This window comes from Ictalurus furcatus, chromosome 24, assembly GCF_023375685.1.
Source record: "Ictalurus furcatus strain D&B chromosome 24, Billie_1.0, whole genome shotgun sequence".
Lineage (NCBI taxonomy): Eukaryota > Metazoa > Chordata > Actinopteri > Siluriformes > Ictaluridae > Ictalurus > Ictalurus furcatus.
Window position 1 is genome coordinate 10,910,689 of NC_071278.1, and position 25,277 is coordinate 10,935,965.

The window sequence follows — 25,277 nt, forward strand, 5'->3', positions numbered from 1 at the left end:
ACTAAACAGTCCAAAAGTTTGTGGGCACCTGACCATTACACCCATGTGTGCTTATTGAACATTGCATTCCAGATTGATTCCCCCTTTGTTGTTATAATCATCTCCACTCTTCTGGGAAGGCTTTCCACTAGATTTTGGAGCATGAATGTGGGGATTTGTGTTCATTCAGCCACAAGAACTTTAGTGTGATCAGGTACTGATGTTAGGTGAGGAGGTCTGGGGTGCAGTCGGTGTTCCAGTTCATCCCAAAGGTGTTCAGTGGGGTTGAGGTCAAGGTGCTGTACAGGACACTCGAGTTCATCCAGTCCAACCTTCTCACACCATGTTTTCACGGAGCTGGCTTTGTGCACAGGATCATTATGATGCTGGAACAGGTTTGAGTTCCAGTGAAGGGAAATTGTAACCCTACAGCATACAAAGACATTCTGTTCAACTCTGTGCTTCCAACTTTGTTGCAACAGTTTGGGGAAGAACCACATATGGGTGTGATGGTCAGGTGTCCACAAACTTTTGGCCATAGTATCTCGTATTTATTGGCCATAGTGTAATTCTGTTAAACCACGTTACTGGACGATATCAGCAGTCATTCGCGATGATATACACATGGTTGTCACAAGCAAAAATCCCATTATAATTCTCAATATAATACAAACTGCTTAAGAGTTGTGCTTGATCATTAGTAGGTCACATGACTATAACATGTAGCCTTGTTAGGTTGTACCTGTGCTAGGAACTCTATAATTTACCTCAAACCCCCAGAAGCTTCGCTTCTCTGACAAGTCCCTTTAAACGTCATCTATATTTTATTGCTCTGCATTTTAAACTCTGGCCAATACTTGGTTTCATTTTGGTTTTGGCAGAAGACGATAGAAAAGAGCACTTCGCGGAGTGCCGTTAGACCGAAGAAAAAGCACAAAAACTCTTTTCCCCACAGGATATAATGGACACTTTACCAGACGGGATATCTATTACCTGGGTTTTTTCTGCTGGACATTTTATAGACTGTAAAATATGGTGTAATCTTTCCCGATGTGCACACACACACACACACACACAGTCTGTAAAAAATTACTGACATGAGGATTTTGGACCCGACGAAAATCTCAGAACAATAATTACCTTACCCCAGCTCCCAATGTAAAATTAGTCCCATTCAAATAAGTCCAGAGTCTTCCTGTTGCTAGACTTTTTCTAGTTCTACTTAACAGAGAGAGGGAGTGAGAGAGAGAGAGAGAGAGAGAGAGAGAGAGTGAGAGAGAGAGAGAGAGAGAGAGAGGGAGCAAGAGCTTTGATAAAAAATTACAACTCTCTCAAAATTGATCATGTTTTCAGACTTATTCAATATATTTGCAGTATGTTTTTCCTTAAACCAATGCTGCAGTGTTTGGCCTATGGACTAAAGTGCACTCAGTTCTTTGTTGTAGAGCTGTATGATGCAACCTGACTTCACTAATGAGAACCCCCACCATAATAAAGCACAGAACCTAATTACGGAAACCGGCTAGGGTTGAACCTTGATGGATCGAGCTGAGTACCTAAATGTTAGGCTTGAGAGCTTATGTCTGCTCGCATAAGCAAAAAAATAAAAATAGCCAGAGGGTTAGTAAGCCATAAAACAGCAATTTGTTAATCCATAAAAGAGCTATTTCAGTGGAGTATAAACTATTCGTCCTGGAGTCCATCAGATTCTCCACTCTTTTCTTCTTTTCTCAATCTCTTCCCAAACCCAAACACACCCACAGACAAACACCCACCCACAGACAAACACATCCCCCAACATTAATTGCAACAGTTCCTTTCCCTAATGTGTTGATGTTGCCATTTCATTCAGACGTGTAATTTCTTTTTTGCACCAAGTAGTGCGCACACATCATGTCCACAGGGCGAAACCCAATAATAAGCCACACGCTCAAACTACACAAACCTTTAGCCCTGGATATGATTACTTTTAGTAAAGTACTGCCAATCCAAATCTCTACCTCAGTCCAATAGCCGGCTACTGCTGGCCAGGTTCTCCGAATTACATCAGGTTTTCCAGAGCTAAATTTAAAACCGTGCCCAGGAAGGGAAATGACACCATATGTCTCCTTGAGTTCGTTTTAGATCTTCCATGCAAAAGCTGGAGGAGATCAGTCAGTGGTTGGTTCCCCATAAGAGACAAACTTTTTTCGTGGGCTTTTTTGAAAAGGAGTACAAACTGAGATAAACGTGGCCCTGAAGTTCCTCAGTATTCTGGAACCTCTGCTTTAGTCTCTCTCCATCTCTCTCTCACCTCCCACTCTTAGCCACATTATTTATAGGTTATCAAACATGTCACCGCTCACATTCTACACATTCTCTCCATTTCATCACTCAGCTCTCCTAGGCCTGCCTGCTCCGCCTGCTCCGCTTCCATCAGATAAACTCTGACACCCATCCAAACGTTACCTCTCTCCCATACTCTCTCGGAGCTAATGTCTTACTATCGTTATTAGATAAAGACCATTATCGTTACTGCTACTCCACGAGCCCGAGCCGTTATGCATGCTCTGAATAACAGGTTGGGAATTTTTAGAGAGCGTTCCCAAAGACTGAGCAAAGTTCACACACCTAATCAGAAAAAGTAATACAAGCAATTCAGAAAGGACACAATCGCACCAAAAGGGCAACTATTAGGACGAGGGAGGGTCTTAGTGCCGAATGAGGACGAACGTTTTCACGCGGAAAAAAAACTCAGGTATAGAAGTATTACATTTTCCGGGTCGTGACACTGAACAACTTGAGAAACCTGATTATTGCGACCGCTTCTATTACGTCCGTGATGAAACTGCTCAATTTCTGCATAGCACAGTTAGGTTACATCTGGACTGAAGCTATTAGTATTAGTCTGAGTATGAAAGTGGGGCTGTCTGCTTATCACTCACAGTCACAGTGGCTCTGGAGCCATGACGCTCTTCAAATAAACCTTGAGGTAAGGGCTGCCTGTCAATGATAAATTCCTTCATCTTCTATCAAAACCAGAAGCCGCCTCCGCTTTCGTACACAGAACAAAAAGGCCAGCTCATTTGAGACAGAGGCCGTAACCGTTTGAAGAGCTTTCGGTTGCGCCGCTTGTTGCGCAGCACACTGTTCCTTTCTAATTATACTTTTCATGATTTCCTATTGCACTTTAGCATGGATGGAGCTCAAGGTCATCTCCCACAGAAGCTTAAGAATCTGTCTCACAGTCTTGCACACTTTCACACCAGCTTCATCATCTGAACTACGGGTCAATTCAACCCACATAGACCGGGGGAAAAAAGAGTATCACGAAAAAAACCCCCAAAAAACAGCATGAGATAAACATGCTCGTGTAAGACATCGGCGTTAGACTGAAGGCGGAAGTGATCACCTCGGATCACCTGAAAAAGTGTGCAAATACAATCTCACATTACGATCTCATCGCAATAAGATGCATTGCTCCTGACAACAACGACGCCATTAAGCCTGCATAATGAGAGGAAAATAGCTGTTTCTTTGCCCTCGTTCATGACCGTGAAGTTTTTTTTTTTGTTTTTCTTTAAGAGCTCAGTTACAGTTCACTCCAGCACCTGCTTCTCTCTCTGCTCGGTCCATGCTGCTCTCCCTCCCATTGGTCATTAATTACATTACTTAGCTATAATCAGTTTGTCCATGGAGTTTAATTGACCTTGTAATTTTAGGTGAACGCCAGCCGTTTACCTTAATACAAATGCGCGGCAACCATATTAGCCGTGATATATTTCTTCCTCTGACGCATATTAGCTCGCCAGTCATTAGAGGAATTTCCATTTTGCTGATTGCACAACAACTATCCAGTGCTTTTGGACAAGTCAGTAAAATAAAATGTTAAACAGTGGCAACGCTGCTCTTCAGGTTGATTCAATTAGTATAGAGTATTTCTTTTCTTTGTCTTAATGCAGGCTTTGGAAATTTTCATTTGACCCTTGCTTTAAAGCAAAAAAAAAACTAATGTTAAAGTTTACATCTCCTTTTCATTCTTTACCCAGATAGAACTAGGGCTGGGCAATATGATGATACAATATCGATATCATGATCAATTCTGTCAGAATATGCTTTTCTGAGATATCATGAATAAAATAAAATAAATAAAATAATGATGTGATGATTATTAATGATTGTTGCTGATGTGATTATTTTTTTTAATTCCCTTTTTCAATTGTTTTTAAATGAATAAAATAGATAAATAAAATATTTGATCATAAAATATATTTATATTATTTTTTTAAATAATATTTCATTTAAAAACTACAAAAAACTGATTGTATATTTTTAGTAATCATTTAAAAAAAAATTCTTTATAACAGTGATTTATGTACCACTAGTGTATTGTAAACATTACCGTGATACATATCATCTATCACAGAAATGTCTACAAGAATTGTGATATGATTTTTTTTTATATCGACCACCCCTAGATAGAACTTAAGAGTACCAGGGTTGCAATATGTTTATTGTTCATGTTGTTGTTGATGATGATATTGCCATTTAGGTGTTTTTTTTTTTTCTTCAACTTTTCTCACACAGGGAAAAAGTGCTACTTGCTCGCAGATAAGAAGAAAAGCATAGCTAGTCATACTTGCTCGGAGGAAGGGAAAGCGAGTGCCTCTGCTCATTGAACTCTTTTGATAATACAGCACAATAAAGCCTCTAGCGTGCATACCAATCCAAATGTTGCGCACATACACTGTGTCTGAATTGCTCAGAATTACAGTTATCAGCGCAATCATGTTCCTATAGAAGCTTCTCATCTAAAAGCCTTATGCAGTACAACACAACGCTTAGGGGCTGTAGCAAATGACCAATCAAACAGCCTCTGCTAAACAAACCTAGATGTTTGCCTCTAATCTCTGCCTAGCACACAAGAACAGTACAATGCCACACTTTTATGTCTTCTGCTGTGTACTAATGATTGAAAGCATACTATTAAGGGTCACTAATAGAAAAATCAATTAATGGGATGTTTTAGTGACATATATCTGACAGCCAATACCAAAAAAAAAAGGCTTTCTTTAGCCAGGCAGTGAGGCAGAACAAGAAGAAAGCCCCTGCTATTTGTCACACATTAAGAGAAGAGAATGCATTTACATTCTCCGATAGACGTGATTAAGCTGATCATCATGGCCCTGCCAATAAGCGCTAATGTATAGATGAGCCTTGGAATTAAAAACAGCTCACTGAGCAATACCTCACCATTCTCTACCATTTAAGTCAAAGATCCTCACTGGGAAAAAAAAAGTCTTTCTCAGAAATATATATCGCCCTCAAGCAATAATCCATTGGCATTTGTTTTATGAAAACGAAAGAGCGGTTTGGGAGATGTATTATAAAGAAGAACAGATTACAGCACCATTTGAAATGTATTTGGCATGCCATTTGCAAATGTCTAAAACAGGGTTTAAATAGGAGCTTGTCAGCATTACTTTAATAAAAAGAGATACAAGTGTGCCGATTTTCACACTCCTATGCGTGAACTAACTGGGTGTTGTGGTGTCAGCTCTTTCTGTCTAGAAGCTTATTTCACAAAAAAAAACACAATATTGAAGCAGACTCCTTAGCACATGCTTTCCCCCAGGTGTCCATGAAGCATAGGCGTAGCGTCTGTAATTTTCTAATGACATTATGATGGTGGAGATAACGATCAAATCTTATCCATCCCGTCCATCCATTTTCTGTACTGCTTATCTTATCAGTGTGTTTAATCTCTGCGTTTTATTGTTGAACACCAACAATCTGTAAAAAACATTAAATGTCAAATAGGCTTGTGTTTGTACTCAGATTGCTATCATACACTGTAGAGATATTCCATCAATCCATCCTTTTTGCATACCGCTCTTAGACAGACTTGCGGAGAGCCTTGGGCCTATCACAGGGAGCTCAGGATCTGGATGGGTTTGGGGAGCCAACCCATCACAGGGTACACACCACAGACAATTTAGAGATGCCAATCAGCTTACAACACATGTATTGACAGAGGAAACCAGAATGCCAGGAAGAAACCCCTGAAGCACAGAGAGAGCATGCAAACTCCACACACAAACAGGGCAGAGGCAGGAATCGAACCCCAACCCCAGAGGTGTGAGGCAAATGTGTTAACCACTGAGCCACTAAGCCACTGTATCTTATTTCCTATAAAACGCAAACTGCATAATGGGTGGTTCACATCCCCTAGACTACACTATTTTGCAGTGCATTGTGGGATTTTATGACTGCATTACATTAAGCTTTCAGCTTTTATTTATCACTTACTAGCTCTCTATATAGTGTACAATGCAGAGTTGGGTCTACATCTTGAACAAAACGCTCCAGTGGCTCCAATAAACACGGCACTTCTTTGTGTAATGTACCTAATTCAAATAAATGGATTATATCCGTGAAATGAATCTGTGCTGCAATCATAAGGAGGTTGGTGGATTTATTTTTTTTTATTTTTTTTACACTGGAAGAAAAAAATAATTGAGAACCGCTGCCCTAGCAAACTCCAAATGCCCCCTGATCTCATAGGGTTCAGTTGGGGTTATTAGCCTTGGCACAGTGGTCACAAATCAACCACCTGCTGGAGTTCAACCCAGCACCTACAACAGCTGCTGGGGATCTGAACAACCCCCATGCCACATAATCACCAACTCGACACCATACCACATCATCAGGCTCATTTTCATACAGCACTGATGGGCAGTGGCCTGCTGCAGGCGAACTTTTCTAGGCAAGAGACCATTACTGAAGTCATTGCCTGTGTGCACAAGTGAAATAAGTGATGCTGTGGAAATTTTACAGCTCGCACGCTTGACAAAATATTTGTTTCTACTGCACAAATCAGAAATTTACAGTCTCAAAGAAAGGGATGATTAACTCTAACTTCTTCGGCGCTGCTTGGAAAACTATGTTGATTTTTTTCAGTGTGTAGTTTCTCGGTTTAATCTCTATCGTGCACAGTATGTTTCAGCCTTGTCTGACTCATTTTTACGACAACATACGAATGGTTTTTTTTTTCCTGTAGCACACCTACAGAATACACAACATGGCCAAACAATTGTGCACACCTAACCGTAATGCCCATATGTGTTTCTTCACCAAACTGTTACCACAAAGAACACCATTATCTAGAATGTCTTTGTATGCTTTAACATTAATACTTCTCTTCAGTGGAACTAATGGCCTAGCCCAAAACTGTTACAGCGTGACAATGCACAAAATAAGGTCCATGAAGACATGGTTTGAGAAGGTTGGAGTGGAAGAACTCGAGTGTCCGGCACAGAGCCCTGACCTCAACCCCACTGAACACCTTTGGGATGAACTGGAACACCAACTTCACAACAAGGCCTTCTTGCTGAACATCAGTGCCCAACCTCTTGCATTCCTGTGGTTGTTGGGATTTGCCCATTCAGCCACAGGAGTGCAAGAGTTGGGCACTGATGTTCAGCAAGAAGGCCTTGTTGTGAAGTTGGTGTTCCAATTGATGTTCACTCTTCTGAGAAGGCTTTCCACTGGACTCCATATTTATGGTTTCCTGTGGTTTTGGAATGGAAAGCTCAATGGTCAGGCGTCTACATACCTTTGTCCAAAAAACAACAACATGATTTTCAATGGCAGAAATTCAAACATTCTAAAGTCCCACTGCAGCTAGGCTTCATCTATTTATTGGTTTTTAGGGGTGTAACAATACACTCAGCTCACGATATGATACGTATCACGATACTGGGTTCACGATACCATACGTATCATGATACTGGGTTCACGATTCGATACGTATCACGATACTGGGTTCACGATTCGATGCGTATCACGATACTGGGTTCACAAATCGATACGTATTACGATACTGGGTTCACGATTCGATACATATCACAATATTTTGAACAAAATTAAAAAATGAAACTGAAACTCAACCGATTTATTTATAAAACATTAACAATTTTCAATAACTTTCTTTGTCGTACATAATACCTAAAGAATTTACGGTACAATATTTTATAACAATAAAACTGAATTGTAACATGGAATTAGAATTAAGATAGTGAAAACCTAAGACAGAACTTCTTAAAGCAGTAAAAGTGCAAAAAAAAAAAAAAAAACCTAAACATTAAAATAAATATCGTAAAAGTAAGTTCAACTCAACACAAACAGCTTTTGGGTTTGGTTAGGTTACTTACAGGGTTTTTTTGTGCAAAATGCAGATGGAGGGCAGGAAGTGCAACATAGTACATAGGAAGCACTATCACAAACTTAAAAAGCCTATGTTTTACGTCGTTTATGGTCGCTCAAATCGATCAAACCGAGAAAGCACAAGGAGCTTTTATCATGTACCAAAAGTTGTTGTTCATAAATGGGAACAAATGCAAGAAATTGACTGAAAAATCACAGAGAAAAAGTGGCTTGTAAACCCGCATATACGGTCGGGAGGAGTCGAGTTAGATAATGCTCATGTGTGCAGTGATCACTTTGTCAAAGGTAAGTTAATACAACTTACATATGCTATGTTTATGTAACGTTAACTGTTTCCATACTTTGTTCGAGTTAAAGTAATTGTTTCGCGATGATCCATGCCTTTAGTGGCGTTTCGGCTCATTGTTTGTCGCAAAGTATTGTGTGTAAGTTTCTACTCAGTACCAAGCCTTTGTTCCTCGTTTCCGTGCCATAGTTTTGATCCTGTTCTCGTCCTCGTTATCCGATTCTGTTTTGCCTCGTTTATGCCCGTTTACCAATCGCCTGGCCTGTTGGCTGTTTATTACCACGCCTTTGGCTTTCGATTTGGATTTGTCTGCCTATCTCTAATAAAGCGCTTATCTTATAACCTCCATTCGTGACAGTTAACATCGAGAGGCGCGGCAGCGCTGAATGTTTGTTAGGTTAATCCACAGGACAAAAAAGAAATGCCACTCACCCGGGCGAAAAACAAACGATAATCATTGTGGAGCACCTTGGTACTGAGGTCGTTGACCCTACCACTAACCAAAAAGTTGTACGCCTCCATACTTTTGTATGCTTTCATTTGTTTTCTGGAGTAGAAAGGAGGACAACGTAGTTGCTTATATCTACCGTCTCGATGGCGGGCAAGTATTTCAATTCATAACATAAGGAATCACGTCCAACACATGCTGTGAATTTCTGTTTATACCTTTCTCTTGTAATAGCGTCTAAACCAGTACAGTATGGACTTTCCTCCATCTCGTCCAATCTGCTTTTCACTTCCTGCCCTCCATCTGAATTTCGAACGACATTGGAATCACATGACTGCAAACAAGCTGTAGGATAAAAAAATCGCCATAACTCTACGATACACATCGTAACATTTTTGCTTTGCGATATATCGTACCACGATATATCGTTACACCCCTATTGGTGTCACTAAAGCAGTTCTATTCATTTTACCTTTATCACACTTGAGTATATCTATCTGCCCCATATTTATTTCTTATGCTCGTTCATACCTCAATCTCACTACCTTTACAACACAATACACACTTATGACTTAAAGCAACATGCTAAAGACAACACAGTATATGAAAAAGAAAAGGGGAAAAACTCAAAAGTTCTGCTTGTGGGCGGTAAAGAGTTGAGCAACTTTGTTATCACAGAGACATCCACTCCATGGAGAAAGCCACTTACTGCAAAGGATAAAGAGTAAGCACTCATTCAGATTACTAATTTCTCAAGAGAGCCTAAGAGAAACATGCATTAAGCAAAAGCAATGCCAACCACTAATTTTTAGACGACCTCGTTCACTTTCCTACAATCGTAGAATACCATGTCCTGTCACTCAGACGGATGTCTCACTGGGGGCTTGCGTGGGTTCTACATTTAAAATGCTTTTTAGACGCCGAGTTCATGCCGGCATAGATCATTTGTGCAAATCTATGCGTGTCGGGATTCTAAGCACAGCGTGTGTTTGCAAAGAGAGAGTGTGGAGATGTAAATGACATCGTCACTTCATTGGGTACACAAGACGGATTGCTTCCAGCATCCCAGGGTCAAATTTTAACAACAGTAGTAAAGATTACAGAGTTTCTGATCTAAGAGCGGAGTAATATGCTGAATGTATAAAAAAATAAAAAAGTTCCACCCCATACAGTAGCAAAGCACTTGGAACAGAGTATTTATGGCTTTTCTTTCATATATAGGAACGTGAAAGCCTGAGCTCATAAACCCTTCCTGTAATTCCATCGTTCAAGCAAGTCAATAAGCTTTCAATGTGATCCTACTGCAAAAAAAGGAAAAAAGAAAAGGAAAAAAAAAAGATAAGCAATGTTCTGTTTCATCTCATTTCGGAGCAGCAGGAGTGAGCTTCAACAGGTGTTTCCTGTCTCTGCCTGATTCCACACTGACCTCCTGGCCTGATAGTCAACACAGAAACTCCAACAGATAACAAGCATGTTTGTGTTAAACCAAGTCCTGCTTCTCACACTGAGCTTCACATGGATTTCCACATTTCACTGGAGTATTTTATGTGCTCTGACATTAGTGAGACTGCACTTGGGTAAAGAAAAAAAAAACACTTCTCTCTTACCTCCAAAAAGTGATAAACCATTTGTTTACGACAATACTGAGCATTCATATTATCATGCAATGTGTCCGTGGAATACCAGCTAATGGGAGAAAAAAGACTAGAAGATGAAAATTTGGGAAATTTGCCATTTGAGATCAATAACTGTGGGCGAACATGCTTTATGAAAAACCTGGCATAAAATTGCTGCTATGATTTATGTTCCTGTGTTCTGTTTTGAGAATAAAATTCTCTACGTGGTGGGCAAAAATAACACAGACGTGCCAAACCCCAGTCAAATGAAACCAAATGAAACAAGGCTTTATTAATGAACTTATAACCTGAGAAGCAAACACGCATTTGTGTACCAATTTCTTTATCATTACCCAGCTCTAGAACTGAGGTCTTGCACTTGATAGGTTTGAGTTTATTATTCCACTTCTAACACAAATTATTCTTTTCCTTGGGCTGACACTAATGATTTTAGACTTGATTTAAAAAAAAAAAAGGAAAAAAAGAAATATAACTTGGCATTAAAGTGGTTGTCTATTTCTGATGTAGTATTTCTAGTGATGCACTACCATGGCCGCGTGTAACCCAAAATCTGCAAGACATTTAGCTTCATTGGAAGCTGAAATATCATAGCTTCGTGACAAAATTGCAAATGAAACCAAAGCGCCAGGCAAAACAAGTCTCCAGTCTGGCTATTTTTATCTTGAAGTTCAGTGGTGACAAAATTCTCAGCCTGAAGCATGAATCCCACATCACCATATTATAGACTGAGAGGATCATTTACATATGGCCCAAAATCAAAGTTTCAGTTGATGTATGGCATAATACAGGGCTTGAGAGTACAAAGAGATGTATATCTGCCATATACTACATATAGGAACAGTTACTATATGAAGCATTATAGCTAGATAACATTGCCTAGGTAGCTGTTTGCTACTAATAATATGGAAACAGTTTCTTTTAAAATTCTGGGCCATCATGATAATTGTGGTAAAAAAATAAAAATTAAAAAAAGACAATGGAATATAATTTCACAATTTTTCTGTGTGAAGGAAAATCAAGTCTCAAAATCAGAGGCTCTGAGTTGACCGAGATACATCGAATGGCCTACCTTTAAACAAAGATGCAAAACCGTTCATTTGAGTCTATGCATAATAATATCAGTTATAACATGTGGTATAGCATGGAGTATGTAGAGTAGTATTGGTTATAAGATGGAGTATACTATGGGGTATGTAGAGTAGTATTGGTTATAACATGGAGTATACTATGGAGTATGTAGAGTAGTATTGGTTATAAGATGGAGTATGTAGAGTAGTATTGGTTATAACATGGGGTATAGTATGGAGTATGTACAGTAGTATTAGTTATAACATGGAGTATAGCATGGAGTATGTAGAGAAGTATTAGTTATAACATGGGGTATAGTATGGAGTATGTAGAGTAGTATTAGCTATAACATGGAGTATAGCATGGAGTATGTAGAGTAGTGTTGGTTATAAGATGGAGTATACTATGGAGTATGTAGAGTAGTACTGGTTATAACATGGAGTATAGCATGGAGTATGTAGAGTAGTGTTGGTTATAAGATGGAGTATACTATGGAGTATGTAGAGTAGTATTGGTTATAACATGGGGTATAGTATGGAGTATGTACAGTAGTATTAGTTATAACATGGAGTATAGCATGGAGTATGTAGAGTAGTATTGGTTATAAGATGGAGTATACTATGGAGTATGTAGAGTAGTATTGGTTATAACATGGAGTATACTATGGAGTATGTAGAGTAGTATTGGTTATAAGATGGAGTATGTAGAGTAGTATTGGTTATAACATGGGGTATAGTATGGAGTATGTAGAGTAGTGTTGGTTATAACATGGAGTATACTATGGAGTATGTAGAGTAGTATTGGTTATAACATGGAGTATACTATGGAGTATGTAGAGTAGTATTGGTTATAACATGGAGTATACTATGGAGTATGTAGAGTAGTATTGGTTATAACATGGAGTATACTATGGAGTATGTAGAGTAGTATTGGTTATAACATGGGGTATAGTATGGAGTATGTACAGTAGTATTAGTTATAACATGGAGTATAGCATGGAGTATGTAGAGTAGTATTGGTTATAAGATGGAGTATACTATGGAGTATGTAGAGTAGTATTGGTAATAACATGGAGTATACTATGGAGTATGTAGAGTAGTATTGGTTATAAGATGGAGTATGTAGAGTAGTATTGGTTATAACATGGGGTATAGTATGGAGTATGTACAGTAGTATTAGTTATAACATGGAGTATAGCATGGAGTATGTAGAGTAGTGTTGGTTATAACATGGGGTATAGCATGGAGTATGTAGAGTAGTATTGGTTATAACATGGGGTATAGTATGGAGTATGTAGAGTAGTATTAGTTATAACATGGAGTATAGCATGGAGTATGTAGAGTAGTATTGGTTATAAGATGGAGTATACTATGGAGTATGTAGAGTAGTACTGGTTATAACATGGAGTATACTATGGAGTATGTAGAGTAGTATTGGTTATAAGATGGAGTATGTAGAGTAGTATTGGTTATAACATGGGGTATAGTATGGAGTATGTAGAGTAGTGTTGGTTATAACATGGAGTATACTATGGAGTATGTAGAGTAGTATTGGTTATAACATGGAGTATACTATGGAGTATGTAGAGTAGTATTGGTTATAACATGGAGTATAGCATGGAGTATGTAGAGTAGTATTGGTTATAACATGGAGTATACTATGGAGTATGTAGAGTAGTATTGGTTATAACATGGGGTATAGTATGGAGTATGTACAGTAGTATTAGTTATAACATGGAGTATAGCATGGAGTATGTAGAGTAGTGCTGGTTATAACATGGAGTATACTATGGAGTATGTAGAGTAGTATTGGTTATAACATGGAGTATACTATGGAGTATGTAGAGTAGTATTGGTTATAACATGGAGTATACTATGGAGTATGTAGAGTAGTATTGGTTATAACATGGGGTATAGTATGGAGTATGTACAGTAGTATTAGTTATAACATGGAGTATAGCATGGAGTATGTAGAGTAGTATTGGTTATAAGATGGAGTATACTATGGAGTATGTAGAGTAGTATTGGTTATAACATGGAGTATACTATGGAGTATGTAGAGTAGTATTGGTTATAAGATGGAGTATGTAGAGTAGTATTGGTTATAACATGGGGTATAGTATGGAGTATGTACAGTAGTATTAGTTATAACATGGAGTATAGCATGGAGTATGTAGAGTAGTATTGGTTATAACATGGGGTATAGTGTGGAGTATGTAGAGTAGTGTTGGTTATAACATGGAGTATACTATGGAGTATGTAGAGTAGTATTGGTTATAACATGGAGTATACTATGGAGTATGTAGAGTAGTATTGGTTATAACATGGAGTATAGCATGGAGTATGTAGAGTAGTATTGGTTATAACATGGAGTATACTATGGAGTATGTAGAGTAGTATTGGTTATAACATGGGGTATAGTATGGAGTATATACAGTAGTATTAGTTATAACATGGAGTATAGCATGGAGTATGTATAGTGTTGGTTATAACATGGGGTATAGCATGGAGTATGTAGAGTAGTATTGGTTATAACATGGGGTATAGTATGGAGTATGTAGAGTAGTGTTGGTTATAACATGGAGTATACTATGGAGTATGTAGAGTAGTATTGGTTATAACATGGAGTATACTATGGAGTATGTAGAGTAGTATTGGTTATAACATGGAGTATAGCATGGAGTATGTAGAGTAGTATTGGTTATAATATGGGGTATAGTATGACGTACATGCAGAGTAATATTGTTTATAACACGGTGTATAAGTAGAACATGGTACGCCTAGTACTATGGTATAACACATTTCATAGTAATATAACAAACTCAAATATTTTGTGCTTTATGTCTTGTTAGGACCACAGGAACTGCATACTGTTAGTCAACATTTCATTCCCACTGGTCAGTGATTTATCGATGTATTTACACAGGCATCATAACACAATAATTTAAAAACGAGCCACAGGAAAAAGACGATATATTAACTGATGATGTATTAAAGCTGTGCAACTGAAAGGACATCCTACTGCACCCTCTAAGCTTGATTAAATTATTCATTTTTTTTCATGTTTTTAAAAAGACTTTGACAACTTCCTTCACAGTCAATCTGTCATAAAGACGGGATAATTTCCATATCCTGTTTATGACACTGTGGCTTGGCCTTTATTTGGTAACAATAGGTACTCATTTTTCATTACAGTGTGAGACTTCTAACATTTTGATTTCAGAACGTATTTCTTGCTTCCACTTCGCATGACAGATGAGATGACAGTTAAGGGCTGAACCTATTATCTACCAATCTGTAAAGAGGAAATGAAGCTTTCAAGAGGTAATAGGTTTGCATTATCTTACAAGTGCTCTAAGGTTATTACCAAACTCTTTGCTCTGACAAAAAAGCTTCTTTTTTGGGGGGGGTGGATCTAATTACTCGGTATAGCCATTTCAACGAGGCTAACATTTTTTCTGTGTTTATCTAGACATATGATTTAGACAACACTCTGAGGCAAACGTAAAGTGTAATCCCTAGTCACGGTAATTACACTGGCCCACAATTAACTGCAAACGCAGGCAAAGTTTCGTGAAACAAAATGAAGAAATTAAAATAACCACTCGCTTGCTGTCCTTCCCCTAGAGACAACAATTTATAATTTCATTAACCTTCTATCTCTGAAATTGCAGCTGAGGTTATGACATCATTTTAAGACACGGGGAAAGAAAATGGAAGCTGATATTAACCAGCTCAGGCGTTATTTCATATTCCGAAGACTCGTACTGGTTTTCGTTCCGTATACAGGAAGCCATAATTCAACACTGGCATGAATTACTGACTTCGACTAGACTGCGCCATACATGTCCATTCTACGTCCATGCCAATCAATCAGTTATGGTTATAAAGCACCCTGTGTAAACACTCGACTATATGCCCAAAAGAATGGCAATCAAGAAATGGCACGTGGTTGTACTTCTGAATCTGAAGAGCGTTCCACACAATTACAAAGACTCAAACTCGTTCCAATACAGGCAAATGTTTCTACATGAAAAAAAAATAACAGAAAGCTAAAAAGTGGAAAGAAAGAAATGAGAAGCGTCTGCAGTGAACTGATTGCACAGATGGTGTGGCAATGAAATGCAAAGGTTTACACCGAGGAATGAGTAGTGTTGCTTTGTCTGCTGGCAGCCCGTGATGTACAAGCAATAGCATAATGAAGCAACATAACATGGAGGAAAAAAAAACCTGCAATGTACTGTGCAACAGGCACAAACATTATGAGTCATTATTATTACAGGCACAGACATTGTTAGTCAAGAAGCATGGGTACGAGTTGTGCGGATTAAGCAACTCTGACCCATGCAGATTCAAACTGTGATCAAATTGACAGCTGGAAAGTCTCCGATTCTTGAAGGAAAGCAGTTTCTCTGAATGATCCCATTTATTCTGGCATTAATCCATGCTCATTCCTACTTGGCACGCCACTTACAAGATATCACAGCTTTAACTCATGAACTCATCAAGTTGGATGATATGATACAGAATGTCATGCATTTTTATTCCCACATTACATAGAAAGGAAAGGTTCAAATGTCAATCATATCCCAGTATGATAAAACTCCTGGCTTCTCAAATCAGATCAATAGCAGCTAGCCCATTCTCCAAACGGTGCTGGGAGCACTCCAGATATCAAAAGACCTTGACACAGGAGTTGGGATTTGGCTGACACTGCTTACATGCCATCCTCATTCAACCTTTAGAAAGTATATAAATAAACTATTAAGTGATATTGTATCAAATCCAGCATAGCATCAATACCACTCTGAAATAGTAGGCTTTCCCAAAAAAAACCTCAAAATAAATAAATAAATAAGTACAAAGCTATGAACCTGGTATGTCTGGCTACATTTTGCCAACTGAAATGATTCCTGTGTATCTGCTTCAGAGGGATTTCAAGCAGTGTTCTCGGTGTTCAAAGTTAATCAGTAATCTGATATGGCTGTAGACTTTGGAGTTTTGAAAGCGTTCACAGTGGGCTCAAACAAGCAAGAAATCAAACAAGTAAGAAATCAAATTGCTTTTACACTACACTCGTGCACTTTGACAACGATGACAATTTACAGCAATCGCAACAATTATTATTTATTAAAGAACACCACGTCATGCTTTTAACCATGTGGGAACGTCTGAGAAACACGTGTCATCGCTTGCCTTATCGCAGTTATAAATGGACATGCCTTCAAATTAATAAGGCAGAAAATGCGGCTTGTCAAGAAACCGGAAAGTGTGCTCTTCTTATCTCTTTACAGAAAACAATTACACACGTTTTTTTTTGTTTGTTTGTTTTTTTTTGTAATCCATTAATTATGAGTCTTAGATTACAGCATGTGGAGCATCCACCATACAAGTCCCTGTGAATTAGGGGTTACTTTAGAAACTTTATACACAATAACATATCTGAATGATGATAATATAAACCTTTATAAACCTTTGATTTGAATTTTAGCCAGCAATACTGTGCTATTATATAAAATTAATCAATTAACCTTCCGACCAATCATATTGGAGAATTTAACAGTGCTGTTGTATAAAAACTTTATTCAAATGTGCTTTATTTAAAGGGTGATTTAGGTAAGATGAGACTTTTTAAAAAATATATTTTTGTATTTTTTTAAGATTAGATCTCTAACGGTTATGTACGTTCGACATGTGAATGATTCCCGCCCGTGTTCACGAAGCTCCTCCCCCAGGATCTATGCTGGTCCATGGAGTGTCTATAAAATTACTGACAGGAAGCGGATCAAAATATAAACAAGGATCATAAGTCGGTTTTCCCAAACACACTGTTGCTAAGGCCAAGGCTTAATCCATTGGGGTTTTTTAAATAATGGTCTACATATCTTCCAGGTTCTACTACTACAAATCTACTACTCCACCTTTAAATGTTATTTTAATTACTATGAACGTTCTGCAGGATGAACCTAGAGTAAACAGATCTATCTGTCTATATATCTGTCTATCTATCTATCTATCACACAACTACAGTAGTGCTTGAAAGTTTGTGAACCCTTTCAAATTTTCTATATATTTGCAGAAACATGGTCTAAAACATCATCGGATTTTCACACAAGTCCTAAAAGTAGACAAAGACAACCCAATTAAACAAAACAACTCTTTTTCTGAGATCCTCAGAAATCTCCTTCGTTCATGCCATGATACACTTCCACAAACACCCGAATCTGATCGACCCCTGTTTCTTTAAATAAATTGTCATCACACTGATTGAAAACACCAGACTCTAATTTCACCTTCAAATTAACTGCTAATCCTAGAGGTTCACATTCTTTTGGCACTCACAGATATGTAATATTGATTGGATCATTTTCCTCAATAAATAAAATGACCATGTATAAAATTTATGTCTCATTTTGTTTAATTGGGTTCTGTTTATCATCTTTTAGGACTTGTGTGAAAATCTGATGATGTCTTAGGTCATATTTAAGCAAACTTCGAAAGGGTTCACAAACTTTCAAGCACCACTGTAACTACTCACATTGTGCATCTCCATGTTTACAGAATCTGTTTGAACGTGGCCAGAAGACCGACATTAGAAAATGCCGTACCATAAACGGTTTGATACTTTAAAAACCAGAAGACAGTAATACCCAGAGCTTTATGTCCAGAATAACAATATGTCCCTTTTTTGAAACCCTAAGCTTTTGATAATATTAAGTCGTTTAAAAAGCTGGAGGTTTCCAGGCACTGGTAACTGTCGTTGATATTAAGGTAAGAACCTTGGGTATCACTAAGTTAAGAAAAGTTGCAGAGTAGGAGATTTCCATTCAGAGTCGCTTGTTCCACATCATAAAAGTTTAAGGAGTGCTTCATGAGTGCTTCTAAGAATGGACTTTTTGTAAACACGGACTGGTTGTAGGTGAACGTCTGCGTATTGCTGTCCGTGCAAATAAAATGGCGGCGCGCTTTTAATGGGTACAAGCTTGCTGACATTTTTGATGTCGTCTCATTGCAGTTAAAAGATTATAGCATGCATAAAGGTCAACCTAAGCCGTTGCAACTGCCCATAACACAACGGCTCGGTCGCGGCGAAGGTGGGCGACACATTCCAATGTTTCTCTTTCTGAGGTTAACTTTTCCAAACTGCTCACACGCCCGACTCCAAAACTCTTCAGAAGCTTCAATAAGGTGACTAACCACTGTACGTGTGTCGTTAAGTGTTGCCGTTCAGTTATGTAATCCACCCACACTGTTAACAACTGCAGCCACCTTGAAATTTTCAGAGACACAACTTGCGGTGCATGTACATGGAAATAGTAAGAACAGCAATGAGCACCAAACAAATAAAAAAAACTCAATCATTAAAAACTCAATCATAGCAAATGCCACTGTGCATGCACTCAGGAGATGGAAGGAATGCTGACAATATTCCCAATCTATCCTTCATGTTTTTAATTATCTTCTTTTTGTTCTTGTTGTTGTTGTTGTTTAGGAGGAAAGCCTGGAGAATGAACCACAGCAAGTTGTCCAAGCTCCATATTTTTTTAAAGCAAAATCAACTGATAAACAGTTTACACAATCATTCTCATGAGACAATGGGATTTTGGGATCAGGTGCTCTTTGCCAGCGATACCTCGAGGTGAAAAATTGTGTAACGCATGAGCCTTGTCTCAGCTGGACTGTGTAGTGTAGTGTAGTGTGAACACCGCTACACTGACAAGACAATACGTTGCAAGCTATAAATGTCACGTCGTGAGAGCAGTACAGACGTTCTGGGACTTTGAAAGTCATGCAGTCCCTGATAGGCTTTAACAAACTTACATCCAAGCTGTACACATACGCAATCCTACACTACAACTGACCCATTATTATTTTCACAAACAAGCAACAGTCTAGCCGTCTTCTTTGGCTTTGCACATATGCTAAACTGCGCATATAATCCCAGTGTCTGTTCAGCGTGAAGGCTGCTTGCTCACGAGTCCCGTCTTTAAAAGGATAACTACTCACACTAATTTGCTCCGATCTTCAGAAATGCAAATGACATCTCAAGAGACCAAAATACATATTTGGTGGGTGGAGTTGGCTGAGAGCTGGATGTGCTTTTCTGTTCATGAAATAGAGTGGCTTTTTATTTTTATTGGATCATTTATCCCTTTTAACTCTAATCTGTGCAATATTAGGCGAATTATTTATTTATTTATTTTAAAAAATCTGTTTAATGAGCCATGCTGTTTTGATTATTTTCAATGCAATGACTTGACTCTGGAACAGAAGAGCCTGTCATCAGTAACCACGTAATAAACCGACTGCGTAAACAGCAAAATCTCCAGGCTTTAATCAACCCTGGATGTGTTAAGTCAACACTGTGGATGCAAATCAGCAAGTTGTACTGTTGTTTTGTTGTTTTCCTTCCCTGATATGTAAATATTGAAAAGAAGCAGAGCTGTGATGGGAACTTTGAAGAAAACCTTCTGACTATAGACTATAGTATAAGTATAAAAGCAATGCCTCTACTTCTGGAAGTTGTTTTGGAAAGTCTAAAGAGTCCCAACATGCCTTTCTGTTCAATCTAAACAAAAGGCGTGGTTGAAATCCAGCGTGCCATCTGTGACCACACCAGGCTAGTCTGACCTTATGACTTTTTTTTTTAATTTTATTGTTGTGTAGTAGCAGTAGTTGTTGAGATGCTTCAGTGCTACAGACAGACACATCACATCACCATTCTTATTGAAATCAAGCCGACCTTCCCATACAGCCCACTGACCACCTGCTCCAGAAGGGAGGTGCTGCTTAGTCATCCATTAAACCTCCTTTAAGTGCATGGTGCCATCCAAGTGCCGAGTGTTTTTCCCACGTTTTGCGCACTTGTATATTATTTCCTTACCTTGCGCGTGGACTTTCAACATGTGGATCTGGAGGCAGATGAGCGCCCAGTAACTCCTCATACACATCCCCAACTTTCTGCTTCTCCTGAAACTTCTTACAGTGTCTGACATGTCACCAGTCCTCTTCCTGACTCCTGAAGTGCCCTTGATGTTGCTCTTTGCAGCACCACGACCAGAGGAGCACTTGTCTCCCGGGTCGCTTGAGCGCGCTGATCCGAAAAGCCGCGCGTTATCCCGGCTAGCTGCGCGTCTCCGTCCGCTCTCCGGTCCACCCCGAAGACACTGCACGATTTCCATGATCAAGCGTGGAGCTGCTGTGTGTAATCCTGTGATCGTGGCTCTGGCTCGCAACACCAACCCGAACTTGAAGTCAGACTGAAATGTCGCGGCGCGGCGCAGACATGGAGCTGTTTGTCTCCAAATGAATGCGAGCGTCTCCTCTACCTGCTCTGCTCGCGACTCCTAACGGACGTGTCTCGTAAACCCAGCACGACTCAGCGGGTGTGCCGAGGATTATTCCCGATCTCTATAAATATGCGCCAGGAATTGCGCAACGGAGAAGTTCTGCGGTCTGCACGACTGTCACACGCACACAGCGCTCTTCCATCCAGCCGTCTCTCCTCCGAAAATCCTCGGGTGGGAGTTCTTCTGTCTCACTCGCATCTCCGGGGCTGATCTCTCTCTCTCTCTCTCTCTCTCTCTCTCTCCTTCTCTCTCTCTCTTTTAAACTCGTCGTTATTTCAGCACGTACAGACTCAGAGCCCCACTGAACCTAAACAAGCTGTTGCCTCCTGCGTCTCTCAGACTGCGTTACACCGGCGAGTTTTACGCGTCGCTTGTGAACACTCAGTCAGTGAACCATGTAGTGAATATTTCTCACCGGCACGCCGAGTTTTCCCTCCTGGGGTCGGTAGAGATCAGATTTCCCACCGTGGATAATAACACAGTGTCTCTGTGCAGCTCGGAGGAGGAGAACTAGGCTTATTAGAAAACACTAACAAACTGCGCGACTGAAATAGTTCCGGCGATAAGAAGTTTGGGAACAGAGCAGAGACTCGAGTCGGAATGCGTTTGAGACAAGCAACAAGCAAATGTGCTGAAGGCGAGAGATCCGGGAAAGTGCAGCAGCCGCGGCGTGGAGGCGCGATCACTCCAACTCCGCTGTGTACTGACTTCCTCACTGAGCAGCGTCACTCCCCGCCCCCTGCTTTACCCGTAATAAACTACCCCCCGCTATATCTCCCCTGCCCTCTCTAAACTACCCCCCTTTATTTCCCCTGCCCTCTCTAACACCCCCCCCCCCATATCTCCCCTGCCCTCTCTAAACTACCCCCCCCTTTATTTCCCCTGCCCTCTCTAACACCCCCCTCGCTATATCTCCCCTGCCCTCTCTAAACTACCCCTCCCCTTTATTTCCCCTGCCCTCTCTAACACCCCCCCCCCGCCGCTATATCTCCCCTGCCCTCTCTAAACTACCTCCCTTTATTTCCCCTGCCCTCTCTAACAACCCCCCTTTATCTCCCCTGCCCTCTCTAAACTACCCCTCCCCTTTATTTCCCCTGCCCCCTCTCAAACCCCCCCCCCGCCGCTATACCTCCCCTGCCCTCTCTAAACTACCCCCCTTTATTTCCCCTGCCCTCTCTAACAACCCCCCCTTTATCTCCCCTGCCCTCTCTAAACTAACCCCCCTTTATTTCCCCTGCCCTCTCTAACACCCCCCCTTTATTTCCCCTGCCCTCTCTAACACCCCCCCCCTTATCTCCCCTGCCCTCTCTAAACTACCCCCCACCCCGCATTATCCCCCCCGCCCTCTCTAAACTAACCCCCTGCTTTATCTCCCCTGCCCTCTCTAACCTACCCCCCCTCTGCTTTATTTCCCCTGCCCTCTCTAAACCAACCCCCCACTTTATCTCCCCTGCCCTCTCTAACCTAACCCCCCCCAGCTTTATCTCCCCTACCCTCTCTAAACTAACCCCCCGCTTTATCTCCCCTGCCCTCTCTAACCTAACCCCCCCTGCTTTATCTCCCCTACCCTCTCTAAACTAACCCCCCGCTTTATCTCCCCTGCCCTCTCTAACCTATCCCCCCACTTTATCTCCCCTGCCCTCTCTAAACTACCCCCTGTTTTAACTTCCCTGTCCACTCTATACCCCCCCCCCCCCGCATTATCTCCCCTGTCCTCTCTAAACTGCCCCCCTGCTTTAGCTCCCCTACCCTCTCTAAACTACCCTGCTGCTTTATCTCCCCTGCCCTCTCTAACGAACCTGTCCGTGCCCTGCTTTAATTTCCCTGCCCTCTCTGGACTGCCCTTGCTCTAAACTGCCCTCGTGCTAATTTTCCCCTTGTTTCTAAACTGCCCACCCCTCCCCATGTCTCCCTGCTATAAACTGCCCCACCTTAACTCCCTTGCCCTCTTTAAACTGCCCTCTGCTCTAAATTGGCCTCACTTTACCTCCCTGCACTCTCTAAATTACCCAGCACTCTGTACTACAACCTCCCACCCTCCCCCCACTTAACACCACCTGCCTGGAATAAATTGCAACCTCCCGCCCCCATCTCCTTGCCCTCTCTAAACTGTCCCCTTCTCTAAATTGTGTTCCACTTTACCTCCCCCCATACCTCCCCTTCCCACACGCATCAACAAATACACAGTGCCCCAAGCAGTTCTTAAAGCCTCTATAACATAAATTACACCGGATACCATTTCACTTAAAACTGGATTTCAGTGAAATTATTGAACAGACGCATTTTATTCGGACAAAATCTGCAACAAATCATGAAAAATCAGCGCACCAACAAGTAAACATACAACCATGCAAATCAGGAAGACTCATAATCCTTCACAATTACACTGAGAAAACTGGAACTCCTTCTTTTGTCTCCTTTCAAATGTTTTGCCATATTTCAAAACCAGAGAACAAATCTGACAAGCTGAATAATGAACCCAGTGCTGTCGATTCTTTTCAGCGGAAAGTAGCTAAAGCACGCTCAAAAATTTTCCCCATGACGTCATAGACTTAACTGAATAGTCACTAAACCGTCATGATTATTTGCATATCAAAAAGTGCTACATGAACTTTTATTACTCGTATTATTCATCAAAAGCCCTACTCGGACATGATTAAATTTCTACCTGGCTCTGGGGTAATTTCCTCTTTCACAGGTGCTGTAAAATAGCCACGTTGGTGTTTTTTTTTCTTCTCTATGACCACGTGACATGAAAATATAACCTGCTAGAAACTCACTCCTCCTGCCGTGATTTTATTGCTGTCTGGATGCGAGAGTTTTATCACTGAGGAGACGTGTAAAAAATGTATTACAGATGCCCCCCTGAGAAACTAATCCAATCCGAATAGGGTTTTAAACTCTATTGTAACTGCGCTAGCGATGTACCTCTGTGACAACAGAGCGGCATACAGTACAACCACTAACTTCTCACAGGAATAACAAAAATACAGCACCAACCATCAAATTAGCCCCAAAGTCAAGAGAGACATCATAAATATTGTATTTCAGTATAAACATATTGTATAATGTGTTTCAGTATGGAGTTTTACTTTAATATACAGTACAGTGCATGTGTGTTGTAGACGTGATGTTCTGATGTTTGAAGTGAAAAAAAGATGCGCAAGACAAATATAATATGCTTGTAGTATAGTTATAATTTACAGCGCACTCCACTAATATTAGCACGCTTGGTAAATATGAGCAAAGAAGGCTGTGAAAAATGGTCTTTATTGTTGAACTTTTTGATCTTTTGTTAAAAAAATTCATTAAAATACTCTGCTCTCATGCATATCAAACACAATACAGGTTTATCAAAAAATATCTTTGTTAAATATAGGTGTGCAACAATTATTGGCACCCTTTTAGTCAATACTTTGTGCTACCTCCTTTGCCAAGATAACAGCTCTGAGTCTTCTCCTATAATGCCTGATGAGGTTGGAGAACACATGGCAAGGGATCTGAGACCATTCCTCCATACAGAATCTCTCCAGATCCTTCACATTTTGAGGTCCACGCTGGTGGACTCTCCTCTTCAGTTCACCCCACAGGTTTTCTATGGGGTTCAAGTCAGGGGACTGGGATGGTCATGGCAGGACCTTGATTTTGTGGTCAGTAAACAATTTTTGTGTTGATTTTGATGTATGTTTTGGATCAATGTCCTGCTGGAAGATCCAATCACGGCCCATTTGAAACTTTCTGGCAGAGGCAGTCAGGTTTTCATTTAATATCTGTTGATATTTGATTTTTTTTGAGTCCATGATGCCATATATCCTAACAAAATGTCCAGGTCCTTTGGCAGAAAAACAGCCCCAAAACATTAAAGAGCCACCACCATATTTAACCGTGGGCATGAGGTACTTTTCCATATGGATACATCTCTGTGTGCACCCAAACCACCTCTGGTGTTTATTGCCAAAAAGCTTTATTTTGGTTTCATCTGACCATAGAACCCGATCCCATTTGAAGTTCCAGTAGTGTCTGCAAAGTGAGGAAAGTAGAGGCTTTTATCTTGAAACCCTTCCAAACAACTTGTGGTGATGTAGGTGACTTCGGATTGTAGTTTTGGAGATTTTCTGACCCAAGACACAACTAACTTCTGTGATTCTCCAGCTGTGATCCTTTGAGATTTTTTGGCCACTCGAACCATCCTCTTCACAGTGTGTTGAGACGATATAGACACACGTCCAATTCCAGGTTGATTCATAACATTTCCAGTTGACTGGAACTTTTATTTTCTTATAGCCACTTCCCATTTTATGAAGC

General features: G+C 40.1%; 1 protein-coding gene across 2 annotated transcripts in view; it reads right to left on the reverse strand.

The window, feature by feature from the left end:
• sdk1a (sidekick cell adhesion molecule 1a) overlaps positions 1 to 21,714 on the reverse strand; it is a 275,242-nt gene extending 253,528 nt beyond the window's left edge. For both annotated transcript variants that reach the window (XM_053612689.1, XM_053612688.1), the window contains exon 1: positions 20,507 to 21,714. In XM_053612689.1, coding sequence (XP_053468664.1) covers positions 20,507 to 20,804 — 298 coding nt within the window. In that variant the 5' untranslated portion in view covers positions 20,805 to 21,714. The remainder of the gene's footprint in view (positions 1 to 20,506) is intronic.
• Between the last annotated feature and the right edge of the window lie 3,563 nt (positions 21,715 to 25,277).